At 57.0% G+C, this 18,681-nt stretch overlaps 1 protein-coding gene across 8 annotated transcripts in view; it reads right to left on the reverse strand.

Annotated features, from left to right (window-relative positions):
• Positions 1–506: 506 nt before the first annotated feature.
• Positions 507–18,681, reverse strand: part of FRMD1 (FERM domain containing 1) — a 121,801-nt gene continuing 103,626 nt past the window's right edge. For 6 of the 8 annotated variants that reach the window (XM_021938087.2, XM_009206414.3, XM_009206415.4 and 3 more), the window contains 9 exons: positions 11,245–11,324; positions 10,736–10,812; positions 8,916–9,102; positions 7,645–7,800; positions 6,765–7,052; positions 5,905–6,079; positions 4,806–5,102; positions 3,565–3,629; positions 507–2,031 (listed from right to left, as the gene is read on the reverse strand). In XM_021938087.2, coding sequence (XP_021793779.2) covers positions 1,786–2,031; positions 3,565–3,629; positions 4,806–5,102; positions 5,905–6,079; positions 6,765–7,052; positions 7,645–7,800; positions 8,916–9,102; positions 10,736–10,812; positions 11,245–11,324 — 1,571 coding nt within the window. In that variant the 3' untranslated portion in view covers positions 507–1,785. The remainder of the gene's footprint in view (positions 2,032–3,564; positions 3,630–4,805; positions 5,103–5,904; positions 6,080–6,764; positions 7,053–7,644; positions 7,801–8,915; positions 9,103–10,735; positions 10,813–11,244; positions 11,325–18,681) is intronic. The other 2 variants (XM_021938088.2, XM_021938089.2) reach the window with 2 other exon arrangements.

Here is an 18,681-nt window from a genome sequence, read left to right on the forward strand (position 1 = left end):
CTTCCACAAGTTAGGGGTGCGCTGGCCCGGCCTTTGCTGCCTCTGGGGTCTATGGCATGTGGCGAAGGTGACTGGCAGGGGAAGCCTGGACATGCGGAGTGTGCACATGCGTGTGTGCCTGTGCAGATGTGTGCGTTTAGATCTTAGCTCAGACCCTGCCTCATGGCGGACACCACCTGCTGCGTCTCCCCAACACTGGTGTGTGCCTTCCCGTATGGTCTACGGGACTGGGCTGTTGCTTTCGTTTCTTCAAGGGAAGAAGACGGTCATTGCCCCGGACCAGGGCAAATCAATTATCTTGTACTAATGGGAATGGCTTTGGGAAGTGCCCACATGCCCACATGTGAGCCAGCACTAGGCACCCCTCCCCTGTTGCATTGTGGACGGTCTTGCCCTCGGCAGCACTGGGGCTCGTGGCCATCTACAGAACGCAACCTTCTGTGACCGATACCCCTGAGTGAGTTACAGCCGGCATCTCACCAGCCCTCCAGGCAGGCGGGTCCTGGTTCAAGCAGGAGGCATCGCTCGGGTTCTTTATTACACGTGCCTGGGGCACACACAGGATTCCCTTTCACAGAAAGGAGAGGGCCCCCCCTGGATGGACCCGTCAAAGAGGCGGCCTCAATGCATGCGGCCCTGCACCAGGCCATGGGGCTCAAGCTCACGCTTGTCTCCAGTGAGCTGGAGGGTGGTGCGGCGTGGTCTTCACCACACAGACAGTGAAGGGGGCAGTGGTGTTCAGGACACAGGGCTGAACCATTGTGGCCTCTCGGTGCTGTGTTGGGCCTGAGACTAGCAGGGATACACGGGCCATTCCTCTAAATGCAGAGGACAGCAGGTTTGCACATGTGCAGGAGTCTCATGCAGGGGGAGGAGCCCTGGGGAGACCCTACCCTGGTGGCCTTCCAGAGCCCACGGTACCGAGGTTGCATTACCCCTGGAGTTCACTGGGGTCAGAGCAGGTGCCATGCATAGCCAGTTCCCCACTCCCCATCTGTCACCAAAGCCTCTCCCCTCTACCAACTGGGCTGCACCAGCCCCACCCCGGCCAGGGCAATGGCTTAAGGAAGCCACCGGTGAGCAGAGCGGGTCCCGAGGCCTCATGGCTGAGACGGGAACAGAGTCAGCATCAGCTCCAGGGCAGTGGGGTCTTTGGAAGCCCTGACCGGGAAGGGAAAACACAGCCATTGACTGCGGATGGTGGAGGAGGGTCTCTGGCTGGATCTCAGGTGACAGAGCTGGGCTTGCACCTCAAGAAGGGTCTCTGTCTGGCAGGCCCAGCGCTGGCGAACAGGAGTTACAGAGAGGGGTTCAGGTCTAGGAGGAGCCTGGGTCCTGCACAGTGATGACCACCGTGAACTCTGGCTCGGGAGCTGTCTCTCGGGGAGCGGGCAGTGTGGGAAACTGCAGAGCCCTCTCTCCAGGGTCTGGGCCCAGCTGCGTCACCTTCTCTCCCAGACTAGGATGGGTGACAGGCTGCCTCAGGGGCCAACACCATGGCTCTCTGGACACTCAACAGCCAGACCTTGAACCTGCTCCCTGGAGACCCCGATGGAAGGAGCTCCTGGGTGCACCGAGGACAGGGATGAGGTGCGGGACCTGTTTGTCACCTCCAAGGTTGATGTCAGAGCCACTCCACACCTCTTACAGGTGAACCTGTGGAGCGTGCTGGCTGCGGAGGTGTGGGCAGCATCCGGCGGGCAGGAAGGGCCGAGGGCCACGTGGCAGTGCAGTGGGCAGGGGCTGAGCCTGGCGGTGCAGACAGCGCTGCTGGGTGAATGGCGCCTACACCACAAACTCCTGTGGGGGTGGGGCCTCTCCGAACAGGTCCAGGGTGAGGCAGTTGCTGGACCTCTTGCTGGGGAGAGTGGCCCTGTTCTCGCAGGGGGCTGCCAGCCCGCAGTCTGGGGCACAGTGGAAGGTACGGCTGGGTGAGGTGGGCGCTGGGTGCAGGGCCAGCTGGTGCAGACGTGTGTCGTCCAGGCTGCGGCTGTGCGGCTCCTCACTGACCCCGGCTTTCATTTCCCAGATCTGCAGGGAGAGGACACGGGGTGAGGCCTGCCACCCCCTCCCGCTCGCACCACCGCAGACAGCAGCCACACTGCTGGTGGCCACAGAGGCACACTCCTTGCCATTGCTCACCCTGCGCCGCTGTGCACGGCCAGCCTGCCCCTGGACGGGCTCCCCCAGCATATGCCTCTGTGAGACAGGCTTGGCGTTTTCTTTTGAAGCATTTTGGGAGGCCCCCACCTTGCCTAGCTTCTTTCCCAGGGCTGCTTTCTGCCTTTTAACTCAGAGGACCTGGACTCTTAGCATTTGGTGTAATTTAGGATCAGGTCTGAGTGTGGGCCTTGAACACCAGCTCTGGAAGCACCTCCAATGTCACGAACGGCCTCTTATTTTTATACGGGAGGAAACTGGGTTCAGAGGTGACTGTCCAAGGTCTCGTCCAGGTGGGCGTCCAGTGGGCAGCGTCATGGCCCTTAAGTGACACCTCCAGCCCAAGCTTCTCGGCTGCCATAGTCCCTCAGGTCTGCCCTGGACCGCTGTGCCCCCAGGAGGCAGATGAGGCCCCTGGAGGCTGGGGGCAGGGGGCAGGGGCAGGCGGCAGGCCACGCTGAAGGCTGCCCAGCGCCAGGGTCTGACTTGCCCTTCTACGCGTGTTTTCTTGTTTTTAATCAATACGTTTTTCAAGAGTGACAGTCCCTGGCCCAGAGCTCGGGCGGCTTTGGGCGGCCGTCTCCTCCGGAGTGGGCTGACCTGGGCTTGGGATCACCCCCACTGGGATGGGTCCGTGCCTGCCAGGACTTGCAGCCTCCCCTCCCTCCTCCCGTGCCCAGCCCTGTTCTCTCTCCATCCAGCCTCCCGTGCCCAGCCCTGTTCTCTCTCCATCCAGCATCACGATAACTAACCAACCACAGCTGATTTTCTCTGTCTTTCCAGGGGGATTCTGGACAGGGCTGACCAGAGGGGGCCTCACCCCCCTGCGGTGGAGTCGGGGGCGGGGGTTGGGAGGGCAACTCAGAGCCTGGCTGGGAACCCTGAGCCCACCTGTTCCCCACCTGGGCATCCAGGAACCACTGGCACTGCCTCTCCTCTAGCTCTCTGGAGGGACCCTAAGGCTCAGGGGCTCCACAGGAAGTGGGGGAAGGCCTGGAGCAGCCCTGCACACATGGGACCAGGTCCCAGGTGGAAGAGGTGGATGAAGGGGACGGGGGCAGCCAGTCTGCTATATGGCAGGTCGCAGGGCCCAGGTGTCCAGGTCCTGCCTACAGTGGCCCGGTGACACTCAGGGCCCAGCCACCCCCGCCCCAGGCAGGACCCCTCACTCCCCACAGCGAGCCGGCTCACTTGGCCTTGAGGCTGAGGCCTCCACCCACGCCCACCCGCCCCAGTGCCCAAGAGCCTTGTTGCTCCCTGACTTGCCCGCTGCGTCTCTGGGGATGTCAGTCGAGGGACCCTCTGGTAGGCCTTGGAAGGTCCCCCGGGCCCCTAACAGGGGACCTAGGAGAAGGGGGTGGAGGAGCAGGGCCCAGGGCTTCTGGCCCATGGCGGGGACTCTACCTGGTGCACAGCCTCAGTGCTCTGGCCTCTGGTCCTGACCTCGGCACAGGGTTCCTGGCGAATGGCTGTGGGAGGAGGCAGCCATGAGCACAGGTGTCTGGGTTCTGCCTGACATGGCTCCTCCCCAGGGCAGTTCCCTGCAGTTCTGGGGCCCTGATCTCGGGCCAGCTTCTCCCGAGGCTCACACCGCCCCCTTGCTCTCAGTGCGGTGACTGCTTTTGCTCCGTTCCCTGACCTCTGATAAAACGGGCCCTTACTGTGCAGATGCGGGATTAGCACGGCGATTCCCGCTGGGTTACAGACCACATGGCTTGCGTAAAACCTCAGAGATGGAGGCCAACCATCCCTTACTGGTGGACCAGACATTCCAAGGGCAACGGTGGACACAGTGGCTTAGTGACAGGAATGCCTGGCCCTGGGAGGCCCTGGTGATGTTTTGTGACCCTGGATGGCCCTGGGTGACTGAGCCCTGGGGCTGGTCCCACCTGATCTCATCACATCCACCGTCAGGGCCGTGGGGACACTCAGAGACCAGCAGAGCTGAGGTCCCCTTTCTGGGGCGATGAGGAAGCTCTTTAGGGCCTCATAACACAGGGACTGGGCAGGATGCATCCTTCAGACAGGGTGCTGCGTCCTGGGCCAGGTGGACACACGGTCCTAGAACACTCTGAATGGCTCTGTCTTTTCACTGCTACTCAGCTGAGCATAAAAAGACGTGAGTCTAACCCAGGCTTTCTGACGGGAGGGACGCTGGTGGGACGGGGCTTCCTAGGACTAGGGGGTTCCTAAGAGTTGGGGGGTCCCTAGGAGTCCAGGGGACTTCTTAGGAGTGGGGGGGCTTCCTAGAAGTGGGGGGGCTTTGTAGGAGTGAGGGGGCTTCCTAGGTGTGGGAGGGGCTCCTGAGATCGGCTTCCAAGAAAGCTAAAGGACCTGGACTCATCTGCAACCCCAAGAGGATCCCACCTCTCCCGTCTCTGATCCCAGCCTGCGGCTGCCTCTTGGTGGGGACAGGGGACTCAGGCACAGCAGGCTGCAGGCAGCTCCTTCCTGCCATCTCTGTCCTTCCGGCATGTTCTGGCACATTTCCCGGGACTCAGGTCACAGTCAGCCCCAGTCCCTCACGTCTGGCCACTGGAGGGCAGGCCAGGGCTTTGCTGCCTCAGTGTCCAGGGTCAGCCAAGCTGGGGCTAGCTGGGCTGCACTCACTGTCCCTGGGGCCTGGGCATCTCCCTCAGGCCCACCTTGGCTGTCACCACATATGCTGGGGTGGCTGCGGCTGGTCCTGAGGCTGGAGGACGGCTCCTTCTCATGGAGCCCCTGGACCTCCAAGGGTGTGTCCACAGACATCTCTCTGGATTCCCTGAGCCAGGAGTCGGCCTCGATGCCTGACGTGTGGGAGCTGCCATGGCTGTCGGTGGAGTGGCGTGAGAGGCGGTGAGGGCAGTGCTGGCTGCTGACCCCGCTGCCCGGGGAGCCCCTGCTGTCCAGGTCTAGCTCCAGCCCATCGCTGATGTAGGACTCCCGGTAGCGCTGCTTCTCTGCAGGGAGCACAGTGAGGATGAGCTGGAGAGGGACCATCCCCGCTGATGCAGGAGGAAGAGCCCGGGAGACAGAAACGCACACCCACAGCTCAGATGAGGACGTGGAACAGAGAGGGAGACCAGGCCTGTGGGTAAACGCTGAGGCCAGGCCTCGTGCTCAGGTGAGGACGTGGAACAGGGAGGGAGACCAGGTCTGTGGGTAAACGCTGAGGCCTTGTCGGAACCTGCCTTTCTTGCTCTTTGTGGGCACATGATGGGAGGAGAAGTGGGAAACAGACCAGGAAACTGACAAGTGGAAACCTCAGGCGGCTCCTCAAGCCCTCAGCCTCCCCCAGCCCCATCTATAGAATTCCACTCTGGTAGGGTAGAGCTGGGGGGCCACCACCTCGCCCTTCAACCTGAGCATCTGGGGGATGCGGGAGGCAGGAGGCCACAACAGTGAGAGACAGAGGTGCAGCCGGGCTGCAGAGCCCAGTGCGCCCAGCCCAGCCCAGAAGGTGTAGTCTGGCTGCGGAACCCAGTGTGCCCAGCCCAGCTCCAGAAGGCTTAGGCCGTCCGCTATGAACCCAGCCGCCCAGCCCAGCCCAGCCCAGCCCAGAAGGCGAGTCCAGCTGGGCGGGAACCCAGGGTGCATGCCCAGCCCAGCCCAGAAGGTGCAGTCCGGCTGCGGAACCCAGCGCGCCCAGCCCAGCCCAGCCCAGCCCAGAAGGTGCAGTCCGGCTGCGGAACCCAGCGCGCCCAGTCCAGCCCAGAAGGCGCAGTCTGGCTGCGGAACCCAGCGCGCCCAGCCCAGCCCCACCTTCTGCCTCCTCCCGCTGCCGCAGCTGCCGCAGTGTGGGCCGCACGCGGAGGTGGAGCTGGTGGCTGGCGCGCAGCAGGTGCAGCAGGTGCCTCGAGCGCCAGGTGCAGCCCGTGTAGTAAACCAGCTTCTGTGCCGCGGGCAGCCCGTCCAGCTGGATCTCCAGCTTCTTCCCCTGAACAAACAGGAGAGAAGGTGCCACCCCACAGGTGGAAAACCACGCTAGCAACGGGAAAGGATGATTTTAAATGTCAGCCATGGCCCCCAGGGGGATGGGGTTTAGGTTTTCACTTTGCAGTGCAGACGGCTGTTCATGGGCACTGTGCTCAGGGCATGCTCTGCTCTGCCCTTGCTTGAGAGGACACAGCCCTCTTGGCTAGAAAGTGCCCGCAGCTGCGTGAGGGGAGCGGAGGTCCGGGGTGGGATGGGAAGACCTCGGTCTGGTTGTCCAGAGCAAGCCTGCTGCCCAGCAGCCCCCACAGTCGCTGCCCTTTTACGCCTGGCACCCGGGCTGTGGGGTGGCCCTGGGTGACAGCTCTGGGGCCGAGACGAGAGGCACAGAGGCCACACAAGTGCGTTTCTATGACCTGCTCTTATTTTCTCCCTTGGTTTTCTCAATTGAAAGCCAGAAGTTTTCAAGCAATAACAACAACTAGACCTCACCAGGCAGCTAAACACCCAGTGCCTGCAGGGCCAGGGTCAGGCACAGAGCCCGTGAGGCCAGGACGGCCCTGATGCTCCCGAGAGGCCGGCAGGAAGGGACCTGCACCTCGTCGGGAAAAAATGCCCAGAAAATGCCCCAAGGATGAAGCCGCACCTGCCCAGGCTCTCCCGGGCACGGGGACCCCCCAGACACCCACCAGAAATGCCAGCTTCCCAATGTGGGGCCAGGGGAGGTCGTACAGCAGCTGCGGGGCACGGTCCACCTCCTGCGGGACAGCAGAGGCAGGGTGCGTCCAGGTGGGGCCAGCCAGCGCCCATGGCCACTGCAGGGATGCTCCACGGCCCAGACCCCAGCGGGGAAGGGAGGAGGGGTGGGGGCAGGAGGAGGGGCTCTGTGAAGCTGAAGCCCCTCCAGTCACCTGGTAGATGTGCACTCCCCTGAGGGTCAGTCCCAGGATCACGGTGGGGTGACCTTCCTTCTTATCCTAGAGGACACAGGTCAGAGGTCAAGTTGCAGGCCTGGGGGCGCCGGGCCTCACCGATGGCAGAGTGTGGTCAGTCTGGCTAGGGGCCGAGGCCTCCATGGACCAGGCTGAGCTCTGGGGCCCATTTACAGACAGTCTCATTCACTCCAGCATCAGACCAAAGGCACAGTTATCACAGCACAAGCCTGCCTTGCATCATGCTAAATAAACATCAGCCATGACCTAAGAGAGCCCTGGCCATGCCGGCCCCGGGGTCCTGATAACGCTGTCAACTTGGGGGGCTCTGATTATGCCTGCCCTGGGCTCCTGGTCCCACTGTTAGCCATGGGGGATCCGTCCATCCCTGGCCTGGGGTCCTGGTCCCACTGTTAGCCATGGGGGCTCCGTCCATCCCTGGCCTGGGGTCCTGGTCCCACTGTTAGCCATGGGGCCTCCGTCCATCCCTGGCCTGGGGTCCTGGTCCCACTGTTAGCCATGGGGCCTCCGTCCATCCCTGGCCTGGGGTCCTGGTCCCACTGTTAGCCATGGAGGCTCTGTCCATCCCTGGCCTGGAGTCAGAGACCGGCCTGTCACTGGCCGCCCTGGGCTCAACCTTGTGCAGCCGGAAGAAGTGCACGGGTACGTCCTCCAGCCGGCAGGCCTCCTGGATGAAGCACAGCACGGCCTCCTTGGGGTTCAGGCCCTGGCGCTCACGGTGCAGAGCAGGCATGTGCCGGAGGATGTAGTCAATCCCCCTCTTGGTGATGATCTGAGGACAGAGCCGAGAGGTCAGCTCAGACCCCTGCTGGTCCCCCCTTCGTCCTCGCTGGTCCCCTGCTCCGAGAAGCCTCCCCAGACTCCCACAGCTGGTGCCGACCTCAGTGGGCAAGGCCAGGGCCTGACTGCTGAGCCCAGACCCAGAGATGAAGTCTCGGTGCCCGCTCTGGCCCTGGGCTCTGTCTGATTTCCTGTCCCCATCGGACCCTCCCCAAGGGAAATGGCAGCAGCCAGCCCTCCGCAGGCGTCTGCAGGTGGGGACTCCACTCTCAACGAGCCCTGGCTCTTGGGAGCCTGCCCAGTGAGGACCAGCTGGGGCCACCACCGGGACCGGGGTAAGACCCACAGGGACATGGAATCACTGAGGGTGGAAATGTGCCCAGAGGCCAAGGGCAGGTGTGGCGTCCACAGCGCTGGGAGGAAGCCTGGCTGGGCCCCACCCTGGCCTCAGCGACTGCCACTCAGAGCAAAGGCGAGAAGGCCCCAAGGTGCACAGGATAGAGAGGCACACAGCAATGAGCGGTCAAGGAGAGAAACCTAAAAGTTCACCCAGAACAGGGCCTGCATCCCCGGGGTGACAGCCATCAACCCACGAGGCCAGCAGGCCAGACAGCGCCTGGGACCGGGCACACAGCGGCACGGCCCACGCCTCTCCATGGCCCTCCTCCCGGGGGTACAACACTCCTTCCCTTACAGGTGAGGAAGCTGAGACTCAAAGGCTTCTACGGGTCCCAGGATACTGAGAGAGAAGTGGGAAGGTTCACAGCCATGAGGCCCGTGTGGTCACATTCCACAGCCAGGCCACCGAGGGGCTCAGAGAGGTGAAGCCAGTGAGCAAGGCCACACAGCTGGCCGGGTGCGTCAGGAGCACAGGCACCCGGACCTACCTGCTCTGGGCCACTCCTCCCACACCGCCCACCTTTGGGGGTGGTAAGGACCCTTGGGTCTTCAGGAGAAAAGGACAGATGACTGCCCTGTTTCCATCCCTGACTCTTCCTCCAGCATCCCCTGCCAGGCCCCCAGCCCCCTGCTCCTACAGACGGCACCCGGTGGAGGTGGACAGGCACCAGGCCAACGGTGCTGGGAGGAGGCGGGCCCCGACCTTACCCACTGCGGGAAGTAGGAGTGTGGCTCGAAGTACCTCCCGGTGTGGGCCGGCTCCCGGTGGTCGCCCAGGTCAGCCTGCAGCGCACAGGCGGCCAACAGGAAGTAGGCCTCCTCCCGGTGGGCGCACTGCGACCTCAGCACACGCTCCTTCAGGTGGCAGTAGTACAGGTGCCGTGCCCTGTGGTCGCTGGAAGGCGGTGGGGAGTGAGTTCCAGGAAGGCCGGCGTGGGGACTCCCGGCCCTTCTGGCTCTGCCTTGTCCCTCCCCACGCCAGCTCCCAGGGCTGTCCTGAGCCCCTGGTACCTTGTTCCTGTCTTGTTCTACCCACAGCTGTGCCCCTGCAGGGCCAGCGCGGCACAGGCCCGCACTCTTCCTGGAGCAGGACGCAGGTGACTTGCTGCCACCAAGCAGCCGCTAGATGAGCCTCCACCTGCCCGAGGTCCCGCTCCTTCCCCAGTGAGCTCGGCCTCCATCAAACCAGGCCCCAGTGCAGGAGAGCTGCACAGAATCTGGGCGACTCAAATCCCTGGATGTGGACAGACCTGGCTCCCAGAGCTCACCGCCCAGCACGGGGCCTGGCCATGGCTGGTATTCATTAATCGCAGGGGCCGGGCGGGAGGTTTGCCCAAGATGCAGGTACAAGATCTCATGTAATTCCCCCAAACTGGCCCCATAGCACCAGGTAGCTCCATCCATCAACCCAATACCTTCCAGACCTCCTCTGCAAGGCTATCCAGAACCTTCCACATATTCACACACCCCCCGAACTCTCCAGAACCTGCCACACAACCGCACACCAATGTCTCCAGGACTCTCCACACAACCACATGCCTTTCACTCTCCAGAACCCTCCTGCACGCCCCTCACTCCCTAGAACCTTCCACACAACCGCACACATCCCTTTTGGAACTGGGGGGGATGGTGCCTGCTTAGGGAATTCCTGGGAAACCCCCTTAGGTTTCCCCCCAGGGAAAACCCTGTTCACGCTCCCTGAAGCTCTGCTCTGGAAGTAAGTTTCAGGATCCTCCTGAGGGACATCTTTTGTTTTCCTAGAAACTCTAAGGCAGCTCTGGAAGAAGTGGCCCCTGTTGGTTTAGAGCGCAGCCCACCAGAGGTACAACTTCTCCTCTCCTGCCGGGGAGAGCTTCCCACTAGACACCTGCAGAGTGGGCAGCGAACAGCGAGAACCGCCGTGCAGAAAGCGCAGGAGCCGTTTGCCCAGCGGCCCCCGGAAGCCTCGCCCAGCCCTGGACGGTGTACCCACCCTAGCGAGTACGAGTCCTGGCGTTTGAGGAAGCACCACTTTCGGCCGGGTGCGGTGGCTCACACCCGTAATCCCAGCACTTTGGGAGGCCGAGGCGGGTGGATCACCTGAGGTCGGGAGTTTGAAACCAGCTTGACCAACGTGGAGAAACTCCGTCTCTATAGAAAATACAAAATGAGCCCGGTGTGGTGGTGTCCACCTGTAATCCCAGCTACTCTGGAGACTAAGGCAGGAGAATCGCTTGAACCCGGGAGGCGGAGGTTGCAGTGAGCCGAGATTGGGCAAGTAGAGTGAAACTCCATCTCAAAAAAAAAAGAAAAAGAAAAAGAAAAAGAAGTACCCATTTATGACACAGTCTGTATACCTTTCAATTAAATAGAATTCCTGTGTTCCCCCAAAGCAAACAGCCAATCTAGTGGTGTTTTTTTGTTTGTTTGTTTGTTTGTTTGTTTTTGGGGAAACTCAAATGTAATGTGTGGCCTTCGTGGGACTTCTATGTCATGTGGCAGATTTTCAGTATTCCAGGAAACAGCCTTTAAAGTCAGCATGCCGTTACCTTATGACCCTTCCGTTTTCCACGTAGTGCTGCACCCGGAGGAACGCCACGAAAGGGGCTCTGGGTTTCTCATTTTCCTGGTGGGGAAAATACAAGAAAGAGCAAGTGAGCCACAGGGAGGTGCCCCCGGCTGTCCTGTCTTCCCCTTTCGTGGGGAGGGGCCTGGATTGCTTCACACTCAGTTCAAAGTCGAAGCTCAGGTGTCTGCCGCCAGAGCTGACAACTCGACTCATGGTAATTTCTATGGGAAAACTCTGAGTGGGACGTGGTCTACAGCGTTCAAGAACATCTGCCAAGGCGGGCTTCAGGGTGGGCTCACCTGCCTGCAGCCTCCGGGCTCACTGCAGTCCCCTGCGGACAGGGCAGCTGCGTGGACAGAAGGCAGCACATCCCCATGGTCCAGCACAGTCCACCGTGGTGCCCTGCCCTCTCCCACCCCATGCATCCCTGTGGTCCAGCACAGTCCACCGTGGTGCCCTGCCCTCTCCCACCCCACACTCTATGCTTACTTCATATATTTCTTTCTTCCAGTCTTTTGAGAAGTACTTGCTGAGTTTTTGCTCCAAATCCATAAATATATACTCATTGTCTGAAAGCAAAACAAAAGGCTTCATCAGAGTGGTCACCATGCTTCTCAGGTGTCACCATTTGTTCAAAACTGAGTGTGGCTTTGAGAGAAGAGACGCACAGCTGAAAACCGTGTGTCTCCAACTGATGCTGTGTACGGGGCTTTCCTCGGCTGACGACGCAAAGAGCATCCTAACACACGTGCGGGTGTCAAATGCTTGCTTACTAAAACGATGTCCCAGCGTGCAGGAATATTACAAGCTGATATTCAAAACTGGCACATGCTCCAGGCACGCCCTTTGGGAAAGCAGTTTAGCAACACGTATCCCTCCCCTCTTCCTCTGCAACCCAGGCACTCGTCTCTCAGCTATGGAATGAGTCATTTGAAAAATAGAGATGTCAGGGTTGGATGCGGTGACTCAAGCTTGTAATCTCAGCAATTTTGGAGACCAAGGCAGGAGGATTGCTTGAGGCCAGGAATTCAAGACAGGCCTGGACAACATAATGAGACCTCAGTCACCACAGGAAAAAAAAAATTAGCCAGGTATGGTGGTGCATGCATGTAGTCCCAGCTACGCAGGAGGCTGAGGCAGGAAGATTGCTTGATCCTGGGAGTTCAAGGCTGCAGAGAGCTATGAATGTACCACTGCACTCCAGTGTGGGTGATAAGAGTGAGACCCTGCCTCAATCAATCAATCAATCAATCAAAATAGAGATGTCTATAATCTAGTACTAAGTTGATCAACTTCAAGTCAATGATCCGAGTTTTACCTGTTAACCTGGTTTCCCTGGAAACTGCAAGAGATGCTTCTTTCTAAATTAGGTGTTTCTATATTTTAAAAATATTTGCCACCATGTGTTTTCTTTATGGCCTGGAAATATTAAACAATTTTCCTAGAGAGGAAAATAAAACCTAGAGAGATACCCTTCGTGCTGTGACTTAAAACAACGCATGATCCCTCCGTGTCTCCTGGGGATTTGTTCCAGGACGCCCCTCGGATATCAAAACCCGGGGATGGTGTTGAGCTCGCGTGTACCCTACACACATCCTCGTGTACACTTTAAATCATCTCGAGATTCCTTATGATACCTGATGCAATGTAAACGCTGTGGAAATCTTTGCTATACTGTGTTGTTAAGCTTGTATTATTTTATTGTACTATTTGTTATTATTTTGAGTATTTTCAACATGAGGTTAGTTAAATCTGAGGATGCGGAACCCACAGCCCTAGGACCGAGTCCCTGAAATACACTCGAGAGGGAAGTCACCGCCCAGAGGAGCCCGGGAGCAGTTGCCGGCCGCAGCAGTGGGTGCCTCAGGAACAGTGGCGGTGCAGGCTATTCCTGAAACTTTTACTTTATTCTCTGGCCACCGACCACACCAGTTCTGACCGTCACCTCACAGACACCTCCCTGGTGACAAGTCAACCAGCAGAATCCAAAAACATCATGCTGAGTTCCCGTGCAGGGGTCCCCAGGTGAAGGGAGGGCCAGGGCCATGGCTGGCAATGCCTGGGAAGGCTACCACGGGGCCCAGGGTGACGGGCAGGGCCCACCTGAACGTGGCCTCTCAGGGTCACAGCAGTCAGCCCGGGCTCTGCCCAGCCTGTTGGCCCTCACAGTCGGGGCCTGACAGTCCTGAGAGGCGCGGGGGCCAGGGAGCTCACTGTGTTCCAGGCTCAGCAGATGACCTGGCGTTGCCCTTGCTGAGGGTGGAATCATGCCCCCCAGATGCATACACTGAAGTCCTGGCCCCTGGCACCTCAGTTCCTGTATTTTGAGATAGGGCTTTTACAGAAGTCATTGAGTGGACATGAGGTCATTAGGGTAGGCCTTCATCCAAGAAGACCAGCATCCTTATAAAAACATGGAAACTGCACAGAGAGAGACACACACAGAGGGACGACCATGTGACCACACAGAGAGGCAGCCATTGGCAGGCCCAGGAGAGAGGCCTCAGGAGAAGCCACGCATGCTGGCACCTTGGCCTTGGATTCCAGCCTCTGGAACTGAGACACAGATGTGTGTGGTTTAGGCCACCCCATCCGTGGCAGCCTGGTGGCTCAGAGTGAGGTAGGAGGCATGAGTTGACTTGGCGGGGGAATGGGACTCAGATACTAGACCAAATTGAGGACTAGCTAAAACAGAGATGGGGGAAGCAGCTTCCCATAAGACACGCCCACCAGCCGTGGGTCAGTTTACCATTGCCATAGCAACCCTGGGAGGTACCGCCCCTTTCCAGGCCAACAACCCGAGGATGTGAAAGTTACCGCCTTTTTCCAGAAATGTCTGCATAATCTTCTCTTTAATTTGTATTTAAGTAGAAGTGGGTATGATTCTGAGTGCAGCCCTGCCTCTGAGCTGCTGCTCTGGGTGTGCTGCCTCTGGGGGGGCCCGGCTCTGCACCGAGCTGTGCCTCTGCTGCCGCCATGCATGGCTGCTTCCATAAGAGCTGCTGTCTAATGCCACCCGTTCCCCCTCGAATTCTTTCCTGGGTGAAGCCAAGAACCCTCTGAGGCTAAGTCCCAACTTTGGGCTTGCCTTGCCTACCCTTCATCAAGAGGACCCGACGGAAGTGGTGGCAAGGCCAGTCTCGGCAAGGCTCACGGGGCCTGTGGTATCAGCGTGCCTTCCCGAGAGTCCGTGGGCTCCACACTCTCCATTCACGATTTGGAGCTGAGGCCTTGAGGTGCGTGATTCCCCCAGTGTCCTCAGAGCCCTGCCAGACCCGGCTGCTGGCTCCGGCCCTCTGGGCTGACTGGACTTGGCAGCCCTGTGTCCCTGACCAGGCATCTCCCGGCTCAAGCCTTGCTTTCCTGCTGGCGGGGCCAGACTGTGGACTGTGATTGAGCACTGGAAACAGGAGCCTGGAGGAACCTCAGAGGCAGGGCAAGTGCCAAAAGCCACCTGACAAGGCTGCCTGCTGTCCGACTGCCCCGTGTGACATGCTGAAAGGGACTCCGCTGTGACACCAGTGGAAGGCGCCGTGGGTTAGCCATCATGAGGGAGGAGGAGGAACAGGCCGAGCGTAGGACTTTCAGGGTAATGAAGTTCTTCTCTGTGGCACTAAGGTGACAGACATCTGGCATTTGACACTTGTGCAAACCCAGAGAACGTACCACACCAGGAGGGAGCCCCGAGGTCCACCCCAGACTGTGCGACGCTGGTCACCATGGGCTCCTCAGTGGGGACAGACACACCACCCTGGGGAGATGTTGGCAGCACAGGAGGCTGTGCGTGCGAGGAGTTCACATGGGAAATCTCTCCCTTCCACTCAATTTTGCTGTGAACCATAACTGCTGTAAAAAATAAAGTCTTAAAATCCTAAGTAAGGTCTCCTTCACCTCTGAGATTCAAGGCTCCCCAGGGAGAAAAAAAACCTGTGATTCAGTCACAAAAATCTGAATTTGCAGCAAACATGACCGCCCGCCCTGCAGCAAACTGCCACGAGCCCCCACCGGAACACCGGGCTGCCGCGAGTCCCCACCGGAAGCACAGAGGTTTGGGAGAGGTAAGGCGTTCTTTCTAGAACATGCTGGGGAGACTGTCCTCACACCAGCACTCCCAGAACCCAGGGCAGTAAGCAGTGGGCAGTGGAGTCAGGTAGGCACAATTTCCTCTCAGTCAAGAGTCAAATCACCCAGCATCCTTCCTTGTGCAGTGTCGGGGCAAGGCAGGGGAGCCTCATGCTGGGGGGGCCCAGAGACCTGGTCCAACGACATGGACGCAGGGTCCCCAGCAGACCCTGAACAGCATGAACCCTGGAGGGCAGCACGGCCACCCTCATAGTCCCCGCCCTCCTTGGGCAGAACCTGTCGCAGGAGGTAGCCCCGTGGGCAGCCACCAGACAGCAAGACTGTGGTGCAAAAAGTACTTCTAGTAGTTCAGACTCACAGGTGACTTAAAACAACGTTCAATCCCTCTGTGTCTGCTGGGAATTGGTTCCAGGACGCCCCTCGGATATCAAAACCTGGAGATGGTGTTGAGTTCGTGTGTACCCTACACACATCCTCGTGTACACTTTACATCATCTCGAGATTCCTTATAAAACCTGATGCAATGTAAATGCTGTGGAAATCTTTGTTATACTGTGTTGTTAAGCTTGTATTATTTTATTGTTGTACTATTTATTGTTATTACTTTGAGTATGTTCAACATGAGGCTAGTTAAATCCAAGGATGCAGAACCCATGGATACAGAGCACTGTCTACTCTTATTTATATTAGAAAACCTGCAGTCCTGAGAATAAAAGCCACAGGGAAAAGTTAGTCCCAGATATGGCAGTACTCCCTTACAGCCACCTGCATTACATATGAAGATACTCCATCCCCAAGTGCTCGCACGTTCTGCAGATAAAGGAAGACACCAGTGAGGAAGATTTACCCACAGAGGCCTGCAGAAAGGGCATCACAGGGCCGGGTGCCTGGCTTGGCCCCTCTCCGCCCTGCCTGTCTTTCTAATCCTTAGTACCCAGCCCTTCTAGATGGTGTTAGACCCAGGGGGAGGCTCCAGGGTGTCACCAGCCCCAGTTTCCTTTTGTGTCAGGGAGGATCAAACACTTGGCCTCATCGGTAACAATCAAGCAAATCACAGCTTGGACACTGCGTGCCATGCTCTGTGCTAAAGACTCTGAACCAATCCCTACATCTTTAACCTGATGGCACTGTTATCTACTCCCATCTCACAGATGGGGAGGCCCAAGCTGCAGAGGCCATTCATAAGGGAGTCCCCACCCCACTCCATAACAGGCCAAGGACCCTCAAAGCCAGGGGTTAGCAAACCAGGGCCCCAGGCCAAACCCCAGCAGCCACTTGCTCTTGTTAACAAAATCTTGTTGGAACACAGCCACAATCGTTCTATTACATCATATCCATAGCTGCTTTCGTACTGCAAAGTCAAAATATTTACTATGTGGCCTTTTACAGAAAAACTCTGCCAATGCCTGGTCTAAGCAAATGCTGAGTGAAAAAGTCTGAATCACCATTCTCTGGTCCTGACTCCCCCGAATTCACCATTTGGGTACTCGAGCTTGAACTCAAGTGTTTGCAGCATGAGTAGCAGATGTTGGGCAATGCTTGCTAAAGGATCTGGGGTTACCTTTGCCTCAGTAAGGTCAGCAAAAAGCCCTTTATTTGTACGTTCATTACCTAAATCACCCTGCTGTATCCTTCCAAATTCCACCTCAAATCACAACGAGAAGGAGAGAAAATGAATTCCTCAAGCTTAGTCCTTCCTAGTGCTTAACGTCAAACACTATGAGAACAATTCCTGCGGCAACACCAATCTGGAAGACAGAGCCACTTGTTTCTCAAAATCGTCACTGTCCCCTAACCCTCCACACCCCTAGAAGCGGGACAGCAGACATCATCACTTCTGGTGATGGGTGCACCCTTCTTAGCCCAGCCACAGTGCCCCGCTGCATGGTCAAGGCAGTCTAGATGTCACCGTGAAGACATTCTTAAGATGAGGGCAACACTTAGGCTGGGTGCGGTGGCTCATGCCTGTAATCCCAGCACTTTGGGAGGCAGAGGCAGGTGGATTGCATGAGCTCACCAGTTTGAGACCAGCCTGGGCAACATAATGAGACCCGACTCCACAAAAAAATACAAAAGGTATCTGGCTGTGGTGGTATTAAGGAAGGAGACCACTACTACTCCCCCAACCTTGCCTAGTTCACAAGACAGGAGGAGAGAGAAAGCAAAAAGTTAGAAAGAAACCAAAGTAAGATAACTAGCCAGACAACCTTGGCACCACCACCCGGCCCTAGGAGTTAAAAAAGTAATAATAATAACATCAACCCCTGACCCAAACTACTTGTGTTATCTGTAAATTCCAGACACTGTATGAAAAAAGCGTTGTAAAACTTTTTGTTAGCTGATGCATGTAGCCCCCAGTCATGTTTCCCACGCTTGCTCAATTTATCACGACCCTTTCATGTGGACCCCTTAAAGTTGTAAGCCTTTAAAATGGCCAAGAATTTCTTTTTCAGAGAGCTCTTAAGATGTGAGTCTGCCGATGCTCCCGGCCGAATAAAAAACCTCTTCCTTCTTTAATCCAGTGTCTGAGGAGTTTTGTCTGTGGCTCATCCTGCTACATTTCTTGGTTCCCTGACCGATTAACGGATGGACGGTCGAGACAGCCCCTTAGGCAGTTTATGCCTGCCCTGTAGAGCATCCCTGCAGGGCACTCTGGCCAGCTTGAGCGATGCGGATCCTGAGAGCGCTCCCAGGTAGGCATTTGCCCTGGTGGAACGCTTTGTCAGAGTGGTGCACAGCAGGCCCCTGTGGAGGATCAACGTAGTGGTTGAACACTGGGAAGGAACTGCACTTGAAGTTCGGACATCTGAAACTTGGTAAGACTGGTCTTTGGAACTTGCCCACTCCATCTGAGTGGAAGCGTGGCCTGATCACCCACGGCGTGCTTATACCGGCACTTTGGTTTTTGTTTTTGACTTGAATTGCTTGATGCTTTGGTTTTAGTTTTGATTTTGACTTGATTTGAATTGCTCGATAAACAGGCGTGCCTTTATTGGCACTTTGGTTTTGGTTCTGATTTTAACTTGGCTTAAATTGCTTGACGAACAGGTGTGCCTTTAACAACACTTTGGTTTTAGTTTTGATTTTTATTTAGTGTGAATTAGATGAGTGAGTGACCTTTTACCCTTTCCTTCTTGTAGTGTAAATGTTGTTTTGTCTCGAGAAAAAAATAGGTCAGACACAAAGTAAGCCCACTCCGCTAGGAAGTGTGTTAAAAAAAAAAATTTTAAAGAAAAAAAGAAAGTCATCAAATCATCAAAACTTACTCTATTAAATGTACGTTACAGAACTTTAAGAAAGGTTTTGCAGGAGATTATAGAGTTAAGTTAACCCCCTAGAGGTTAAGAACTCTGTGTGAATTAGAACTGCCTTCTGTTGGTGTTGGATGGCCCATCGAAGGAACTATAGACAGAGAACAATTGGCCATGTATTTAAGGTGGTGACAGGGGTCGGAGGACAGCTGGTGTACCTAGATCAAATTCCTTTATATTGACTCATGGTTGAATATAATACAGACAAAACCAGCACAAATTTAGCCCTGTTTAACAGCTTATTGCAAAAAAGCCAAAAGTAAAAGTAAGAGCGGTTTCGCCAGCAGACACAAAGTTAAAAAGGGAGTCCCAGAAACAGCAAGATAAGCCACTTTTGCAGGAGCTACCAGAGATAATAGAAATTCTTTCTCCATATGTCCCAGCCTACTACCCCACTTTACCGAGGCCAACAGCCCCCTCAGAAATGAGATTCAGGAGCTAACACGCCCCAGGTCTCACCTCGAAGGGGAGGATCGGAGCCTCCAGAGGTCAAGGAAGGAAGTCAAGATAGTCAAGTGGCCGTCTCAGATCT

The sequence above is a fragment of the Papio anubis genome, chromosome 6 (assembly GCF_008728515.1).
Source record: "Papio anubis isolate 15944 chromosome 6, Panubis1.0, whole genome shotgun sequence".
In the NCBI taxonomy this organism is placed as follows: Eukaryota; Metazoa; Chordata; class Mammalia; order Primates; family Cercopithecidae; genus Papio; species Papio anubis.